Source organism: Apis dorsata, unplaced genomic scaffold (assembly GCF_000469605.1).
Source record: "Apis dorsata unplaced genomic scaffold, Apis dorsata 1.3 scaffold_465, whole genome shotgun sequence".
Classification (NCBI taxonomy): Eukaryota; Metazoa; Arthropoda; class Insecta; order Hymenoptera; family Apidae; genus Apis; species Apis dorsata.
In genome coordinates this window covers 355,070-364,395 of record NW_006263705.1, presented here as the reverse complement: position 1 = coordinate 364,395, position 9,326 = coordinate 355,070, and the positions used below count along the sequence as shown (strand labels likewise).

Genomic DNA, 9,326 nt, shown 5'->3' with positions numbered 1-9,326 from the left:
CGTTATCTATCGTTATAGATCGTTCCAGAAATATATTAAAGTAACGAGTGANTTTTTTTTTTTTAATGATAGATAAAAATTAAATAGAGAATCAAAAGTTAAAGATGGAATTTTAGGCGTAGGAATCGAAATGTTTCATACGTTGATAATGTGATTCGTTTTATGGAAAAAGAACCGGAAAAATTAAAAAGAAAAATAGAAAAGTAGTTTTGATGAATTTATTAAAGAGATCGAAGCAAAAAATAATAAAAATGTCAGGATTAGAATTATTTATTGAGATTAAATATACGCAATAGAAATAAATGTATATTATGTAATATATTTTTTTTAATTTTTAGGTAAAGTTGAAATTTTTTCCCTAATACTTTTTATTTTACTGTCAATATTCTATATTTTAAGCAACATGGCCTTCTTCAGCTGTTTTTATTGAACGTCAATCATTAGTCAAAGTGTGAAAAGTTCATACGTCGGTAGTCGTTCGAGAAATACTATATTAATATACGTTGAAGCGAAATTAGAAAAAAAGAATGACGTTATACGGTAACAGATATTTTCGTGAGACTAGGCTAATTTAATTTAATAATCAATTACATTTCTATGTATAAATGTAAAAATATGTAAAAATAGTAGAAATTTAAAAAAAAAAGGTAATATTACAATTCATCCAAAATTTTTATAAAATATGAAAAATAAAATTGAAGATAGAATTTTAAACTGTTATACCAATAATTGTTTTATTAAATAATTAATTAAAATTGTCAAAAAACAAGAAATTTCTAAAAAAATTCAAAATTAATTGTTTTCAATAAAAGATATCTCTTTTATTTGTTTCAATGTGAAAAATGCAATATTAATTTCAAAAAAAAAGAAACAAACAATTAAAATAACTCTTAAATATAAAAATTCACATATAACTTTATATTACGTTCAATAGATTTGATTTTTGTTATTATGAAAGTTTATACGTGAATCCATCAAGTCGATTATGTACAACCTATTAGTAATAATTTCGTTTCCTGAAAGGAAGTCGAACATTATCTAGAAGAATTTGCTGCCGTACATACATAATTGTCACGCAATGTACATACATATATATCCATGGATATGAAATTCTTTTTACGTAAGAAGATATGAATATCGATTTTATTATAAGTCATTAAGAACAATCGTAACAATATCAAATGTACTTGGAAGATCGATCGTTTCATTCAATCTCTATGCGTCTCATAAATAAATATGTATCTGTTAGTTGTATAAAGATTTGTCTACTTCAAGAGTTAAACGAAGAAAGTCCCTATTCCATCAATTTTCAATGATAGTTTTCCCTTTCCTAACTATGTTGAATGCACGTTCGAATTCTAATTCTTGATAATACTTAATACTTAATAATACTTAATAATACTTAAGTTATAGCATTATTCTTTATTACTAATGAAATTCTTTTATCGTTATCTTTATTAAATTAAATTTTAAATTTTCAATTAAATTAATTTAATCAATTACATTCTTTATTCTTATATTTATACATTCAATGAAATATGTATATATATAAATAAATAATACATTATCCATATACTTATATGAACTTTGATAATTTGGAACTTTGATCTTTAATTCTTTAAAATAAATATTATTTATTCTTTATCTTTTTTATCTATTAATTATATTAGAACTAGAAAGCTATGTTTTTCACGATTTCAAGGAACCATGTAATAAATGTTCGTTGAAAACGCACATCACCATGTCATAATGGGTTGCTATAAATCTTGTCTTGGAAAAAGGCAACAGACGAACACAATATTGAACGTCGCATAAATATTTGATTCGACAAAGTGGCGTGTATCAAGGAATTCTTTTTATTCCTTCTAAGAACGTATTGTTTCAAAAGAGGTCGTCTCTTCGAAGGACTCGACTACAACCTATACTTCATGTAAATATAACTTCGTCAGTCAAATTGTTTTCTATTGAATTAACGATAGCGATTTCCCTTTATATGACACCAAACGATTTTATCCATGGACTTTCATTTGATTAACGATACGTATCATCAACTCAATCATTTTTCGCGGAATTTTATTTCTTTTTAATTATGAATTATATAATATATTTACGAAGAAAAAAAATGAATTCATCATGAAAATCTAAAATGAAATATTTAGATATAGGAAATATATAATTTTTTACAAATAAATTTAGAAAAAAAATATTTTAATAATTTTTTAAATTTTGTATGTACATATATATGTATATAACTTTATACGTGTATGTCTATTTTGTATATTTGTATATATATATATGTCTATATACATACATCCATACATTTGTGTCCATTATTTCATATTTAAAAGATATCATCATTGATTCATGATAAAAAATTGAAGTTTATTGAAATAATATTGTCTACAATAAAAAAGATATTTCTCGTATACATTATAAACAAAATTATATATATATTAATTTAAATGCAGATTAATATTTTATGCATCATAGATAAATAAATTTTATAAAACATAGATTAAAACATAGATTTTCAAATAAATATAGATTAATATAATATGTGTTGATAAAATATTATTGATCATAAATGCACAAAAATTATTTAAAAATTAACAAAAAAGAATTTAAAATTTTTAATTTTTAAAAAAAATAAATTAAATTAATTTGATTTCTGCAAAAATTTTAATTTTTTTTTTTTATTCTCTTTTAAAATGAATTCAAGAGTATAATAACTCTTCTTCAATTATATAATATCTAATATAATAACTTATATAATGATTCATTCGAATCTATTTTTATTACATCATTCATGATGAAAAATCATCGTGAATTTAATTAAAAAATTCTTCAAAAGTTATTAATCTTATTGCTTTAATGAAAGTTAATATAATAATAAAATAGAAATAAAAATATAAAATAATAATAAAGTAATAAAGTTGTAATTTTAAAAGTTGTAATTTAGAAATTTTAATATAGCCGAAATTGTAAATGTATAGTATAATAAAGGTAAATTAATATTGGTGATATATAAAATTGTTTTACAAACAATAACGAAATATGAATGAAAACAATATTACGTTATAAATGATTACTACATGTTTTTATCATTCTATATAAATTATAAATATAATAAAAATATATTAATTTATATCTATGAAAATATATATATTTTTTTTAATTCTCTGTATGTAAATTTACTGAAATAAAATAATTCCAACTAGCAGTAATCATAAAGTGTCATTTTCGAGATGCCATACATATGAAATAATAGTATGCATTTTCATTCATAATTGTTAAATATTGTTATTTTCTGGCAAATGAAACAGAAAGACCGTAATGACCAACAGAATAACTCTTCCAAACCAATGCAAGATAATTTTTAAGCTTCTAACGATTTATTGTTTGTTATTTTATTTTGTAATATATTTTTATACGATTATAAAAGAAAATTTCCATGATTATTTATTTATTTTATTTTCAAACGAACTTTATAGTAATTTATTAAACATTATTTATAATAATACGCAAGTACTCGTAAAAAAATAAAAAATTTTTATAGCTAATTAAACAACAAATAACTAATCATTATAAAAATGGAATTAAAAATTTTGGCGTTATTTCCAACTTGTTATTAAACTATTTTATTTTAAAAATTGAACTTAAAGTAAATTAAAATATATATATATTTTTTTTTAATAATAAACATCCTATTTTTTTAAATATATTTTTTGAAATATAAAAATAAAGTGTATATAATTTAAATTTTATTTACTAAATTAATTTTATTTACTAAATATTTGAAGAAGAATTAAAGATTAGCTAATGAAATAATTTGAGATATTCTCTATCAAATTTTTAATTCATATTAATACAAAATTTCTAATTTTCTTCCCACCTATATATATTATCATCAAAACGTATACATTCATAGTATAAATTATTTAATTTTTTTTTATTGAAAATATATGCTTCATCTTCAAATACTAATACTTGCTTGTTCGTTTTTCAATTCATTATGTGAAATTAATTAAATGGTAAACATTAAACTCATAGAATATTAAACAAAATACATAATATTAGTTTTCCAATCATGTAAATGGATTATATCACGAAAACGTAATAAATATTTTACTATGAAAAATTTGTTTAAAATTGAACGGGGAATGCATAATAAATTATCAAAAATAATATCTTGCAATATTAAAAATTTTTTAAATATTTCTATAAAAAAAAATAGCAAATAGTATTTTGCAATTAATTAATTGATTTGTTCTGTTTGTTATATTATTAGAGTAATAAATTGTATTATTAGAATAAATGATTTAAAAAAAAAATTCTTTAATAAATATTATAAAAATATATCAATTATTATACTTACTATTATAATAAATTATTAGATGCATAAATTAATAAAAATTTAAAAATTATATAAATTATAATGCATATTATTATATTAAATTAATTTGTAATATTAGTATGTATGATTTATATCATTCTGATATTAATTAAAAAAGACAAAGCAAAATAAAGTAAAAATTGACAAACTAGCGCCATCTCTTAATATTAATTTGAATTCTAAAGATATATTGTCAAAAGTACTCAAAAGATAGCGCTGATATTTATTTCTCATTCTTTTATTTTACCTACTTTTTAAGAAATGTTTTTTGTATTCAACAAATGACATTATATTGTTTCAATTCTTATTCTATCTTTATTTTTTTCCTTTTATTTGCTTTCTTTATTATTTCCTTATGATTTCTTTTGCTTTTTATGCTTTCCTTATTTATATTAGTTTCATTTGTGGCTCAGAGATGGCGATGGTTGTTCAATTTTTAATCTATTTCTATCTTCCTTCTTGTAATTGCTTTCTTTATTTATATTAATTTCATTTGAGGCACACAGATGGCTCTAGTTATTCAATTCTTATATTATTTCTATCTTTCTCCTTTTATTTGCTTTCCTTATTTATATTAGTTTCATTTATGACTCAGAGATGGCGATAGTTGTTCAATTTTTATTCTATTTCTATCTTTCTTCTTTTAGTTGCTTTCTTTATTTATATTAGTTTCATTTGCGGCACAGAGATGGCTCTAGTTGTTCAATTTTTATCCTATTCTTATTTCTATCTTTTTTCTTTTATTTGCTTTCTTTATTTATATTAGTTTCATTGGCAGTACAGAGATGTCACTAGTTGTTCAATTTTTATTCTATTTTTATCCTTTTCTTATTATTTGCTTTCTTTGTTTATATATAATATTTAGCACATAACCATAATCGAGAATGTGGATCGATTATCGAATAAGGACTTGTCGTAATTTTTATAAAAGGTTATAAATTTATTAATTCGTAAATTATTTTTATTTAGAGTGTTTTAATAAAATATATTTAGTGATAGTATTTAGTGATATTATTTAGTGATTCTATTTATATTTCATTTTATTTAATTTTTTAATTTGTAATGACTTCATATATAAATAATAATATCTTTAAATATAAGACAAAAAAAAATACATTGAACATTAAATTCATTCTGTACTTTGTCTATCTTATTTAACAAATATTTTATTTAATATTTTTTTGTTATTAAAAATCCGGGGGGGAATTTTATATTTCATTATATTTAACATATATTTTATATTTCATATTCAATCATCAATTAAAATTTTCATTTTCAATTTAATAATAATAGGTTAATATTGTTATATATTTTGATTATATTTATTCATTTATTTTATTATAACATTTTATTTTAAAAATAATACACATTATATAAATGTTATACTTATTATAAATAGAAAAATAGTGTATACATACAATGTTTTATTTATATTTTATTTATATTTATATACACTGTTTTATTACTTTTTTATTATGAATTTTTTTTGGTAATTGATTTGATTCATTAGTAATATTTTCTATAAAAATAAAATTTTAATATTAGTTATATAAATAATATAATATAAATTCTTAATTTATTTGTACCGAAATATAAATATTTTACCTTTAATACTTAAGTTTTGAAGTTCCTTTGGAAGTTCATCGACATTAAAACTTAGCTCTGTATTTGGTACAGGAGGGAAAATATTTTCATCAAATTTCATTAATTCTGCCAATTCCTCTTCTAAATCAACATTTGAATCATCATTTACCAAAGATTCTGATAACATAACTTGTACATCTTTTTGATCTTCTATAGCCTGTAGTTTACAATAATATATATATTTCAATATAAAATAAATAATTGTTTAGTTATGATATTGACTTACTTCTGCAAGATCATCCATAATATTTTTAACATTAGATTCTGATAAACCACTTTCATTAAGTTTTTTTAATACATGTGACCCTGTTTTGTAAGCTGATAATACAGCATTATTTGTATGAGTAGTTTGAATACTTGTTATAAGACTTTGAATGTTATCAAGAGTTTGTATTCGATTTTCAATAGTTTTTTCTAATTCTTTTTTTTTTCTTAAATATGTTTTTGCTACCTGTCGTAATCCTTTAATTAAATATGATTTAGCTTCATTAATAATATTAATTTTTTCTTTTTCCATAAATTCTATTTCTTTTATAAGTGCATTTTCTTGTTTAATTAACTTGTATAATCCTTCCTCAATTTCAGTTACACCATCTGATGAATGTGTAGCAATTTTAATCAATAATTCACTTTCATTTTCATTACTTTTAAGTACTATTTTTTTTTCTCGTCTTAACCACATCAAGATTAACATTACCGTATTATCTGATATATTTTGGTCTATTTCAGATCTGTAACATTTTATTAGCTCAGAAAATGATATAAGAATATTATCTTTTCTTTTTTCTAAAATAGAAAACAAATTATCTCCAAATTCTTTAATAATTTGTAAGTTTATGTATCTAGTTTCTTTGTTAATTTCATTGTTAACAACATAACTTTTAACTTTTGAAAATGACCATGTAAGTGGTTTTTTCACAAGTATGTCAATTGACCATGCTGTCCATGATTCACAAGGTTCTTTCAAAAATTCAGTTTCTAAAATTATTTCATTATTCCTACAATATATATGTTACAATATTAGAATAATTTTCTATTTATCTTTTTATTATTTATAAGAGTAATATTATAATAAGAATAATATATACCGAAGAAGTTCTTCAACAACAGTTATTAAACAAAGAGGTGTACAACCTTTTCTTTTAAAGGCATTATTTAAGTCTGCAATAGAAAAACTACTTTTCCTAGTATATTTTAACCATTCATATATTAAATTTTGCCAAAATTTATATTTTGATATCCAATCTTGTGAATTTACTGATTTATTTCGAAAAGGAGAAAATAAAGCACTGATTCTTTCTTCTTCATTCCAACATTTAGGCATTTTTTCAGAAGGAAGTGGCAAATTATTATCTACATGTTTAATCTCCATAGTCATTTTTTAAAAATATTTTTGTTATATTTTTATGTTAGATTATATTTTTACATATCACTGAAAACATAATAATTAAATAATACTATATCTGTCATATAACACTAAAATACTTTTTAGATTTATTAAATATTTATATTTTTTTAATAAAAGATGTTTTTTTCAAAGAAATGTCATTACCTTGTTACAAAAATAGCACAAGTAAAATCATTTGAAATTATAGACTTACTCATGTCTATCAAATTAAATTTAAAATATATTTATATTTTTAAATTATGAAATAAATTCGTTTAAACTTCATTTAAAATAAATCAAAAATAAATATAATGTAATTGTATTTTTATGTCAAAGAAATCGAGCTTATGCTGTATACGTAATTATAAATATATAATATACTAAATATATATATATATATATATATGTAATTATAATTTGTGCAAGATAAATCAAATTTATTCTTTAAATTGATATAAAACTATTTTTTTTAATATTAATTTTTTGTCAAAATATATAAAAAATATATATATATATCAAACTTATTAAATTAAAGTAAAAAAAATTCAATTGATAATTTCTAATATAAAAATTCATAAGTTTCATGAAAATAGACAATTATCGTTAAGTGCTGTCTTATTTAAAATGATTTCTTCAGAATATCAATAATTATTTAAAAATTATCAATCAATATCTAAAAAATAATTTAATTTTAAATTATTTGTTAAATTAATACATAACTGAGATTTGCAAATTGATATTTATTATTATTTGTTAAAATTAAAATTATATAAATTTATATAACTAGCGACACTTTATAATATCGACTTGTAGAGATCGCTTTAATAAGAATACTTAGGTCAGGTTTTTAAGATCTTGAACGTTTAAGGTTAAGTTTTCCATTTTTAAATATTTATAACACGTGTGTACGCCGTGTTTTATAGACTTAAAACGTAAAAAATAATATTTACAAATATTTTTACAAAATATAATATATATATATTTAATATATATATATATATAAACTTAATGTAAGTATTATTTGAAAAATTAATTACGTAAAATTTTATCTTTTCTAATATCGTATATTTTTGGATCCTAACCTTTAACGTGATACAAAATTATATTATTATCAAATAATATATATATATTTTTTAAATTCTATTTATCAAATAGTTTAATAATTCTATCTTTAAGACTTAAATTATATATTTCTACATTTATGTCTTAATATATATATATATATATATATGTATAGTTATACGAAGATAAGATGGCAAAATCAATCCGAAGTAAATGGAAGAGAAAATGTAGAGCAATTAAAAGGGAACGTTATGGAGCAAAAGAATTAGAAAGATTAAAAAAGACGTTGGGTATTAATGAAAATACACAAGATGTTGAAATGTCAGATATATCAAATATTGCTACAAGTAAGATATTTTTTTTCTTAATGTATTAATATATTTATATTATATTATTAATATATTATTTTTTAATATATTATTTTATTATTGTTATTATTTTTAAGTTGTTGATGCTAAAACAATAAAAGAAAATACAAAAACAAATGATAATGTAACAAATGGTGAAGAAATGGATACCGACAATGGTAGTAGAGTATATAATAAGAAAACAATGCTAGATCAATATGGAAATTACCCAATATGGATGAGTAAACGAAAAATTGCAAAACACAAAAAAGGTAGAGCAAAATCACAGAAAGCAAACTCAAGATCACACAAAAGATTAACGAGGAAACAAAAAAAAGCAGCAAAACAAAAATCTTCCATGTGAAATTAATTAATTATACCAATCAATATAATTTTTTTATATAAATCATAATTTGGATTTTTCATTTTATTATAAAGCTGAATACAAATGATCACAAAAGTTGTTTAAGTTACATTTCCGTAAAGTCTATTA

General features: G+C 20.1%; 2 protein-coding genes across 2 annotated transcripts; one reads left to right on the top strand and one right to left on the bottom strand.

Annotated features, from left to right (window-relative positions):
* Positions 1-5,806: 5,806 nt before the first annotated feature.
* Positions 5,807-7,811, bottom strand: LOC102678459 (charged multivesicular body protein 7). The gene is made up of 5 exons (XM_006619944.1): positions 7,590-7,811; positions 7,126-7,469; positions 6,264-7,035; positions 5,999-6,194; positions 5,807-5,912 (listed from the first exon to the last, which is right to left on the bottom strand). Exons 2-5 carry the CDS (start codon positions 7,413-7,415, stop codon positions 5,839-5,841), a joined length of 1,332 nt encoding a protein of 443 aa, XP_006620007.1. The 5' UTR covers positions 7,416-7,469; positions 7,590-7,811; the 3' UTR covers positions 5,807-5,838.
* Positions 7,812-8,278: 467 nt separating this feature from the next.
* LOC102677632 (protein LLP homolog) lies at positions 8,279-9,283 on the top strand. The gene is made up of 3 exons (XM_006619937.2): positions 8,279-8,434; positions 8,662-8,833; positions 8,932-9,283. The coding sequence occupies exons 2-3, from the start codon at positions 8,677-8,679 to the stop codon at positions 9,195-9,197; spliced, it is 423 nt and encodes a 140-aa protein (XP_006620000.1). The 5' UTR covers positions 8,279-8,434; positions 8,662-8,676; the 3' UTR covers positions 9,198-9,283.
* Positions 9,284-9,326: the final 43 nt, after the last annotated feature.

What these genes read in the sequence shown, in the direction of transcription:
- LOC102678459 (XM_006619944.1), bottom strand. Translation starts at nt 7,415, where the DNA reads ATGACTATGGAGATTAAACATGTAGATAATAATTTGCCACTTCCTTCT. An exon ending in GTTGTTGAAGAACTTCTTCG is followed by an intron (nt 7,036 to 7,125) that starts GTATATATTATT and finishes TATATATTGTAG; the next exon opens with GAATAATGAAATAATTTTAG. An exon ending in TCAAAACTTAAGTATTAAAG is followed by an intron (nt 5,913 to 5,998) that starts GTAAAATATTTA and finishes TTATTTTTATAG; the next exon opens with AAAATATTACTAATGAATCA.
- LOC102677632 (XM_006619937.2), top strand. Translation starts at nt 8,677, where the DNA reads ATGGCAAAATCAATCCGAAGTAAATGGAAGAGAAAATGTAGAGCAATT. An exon ending in TATATCAAATATTGCTACAA is followed by an intron (nt 8,834 to 8,931) that starts GTAAGATATTTT and finishes ATTATTTTTAAG; the next exon opens with TTGTTGATGCTAAAACAATA.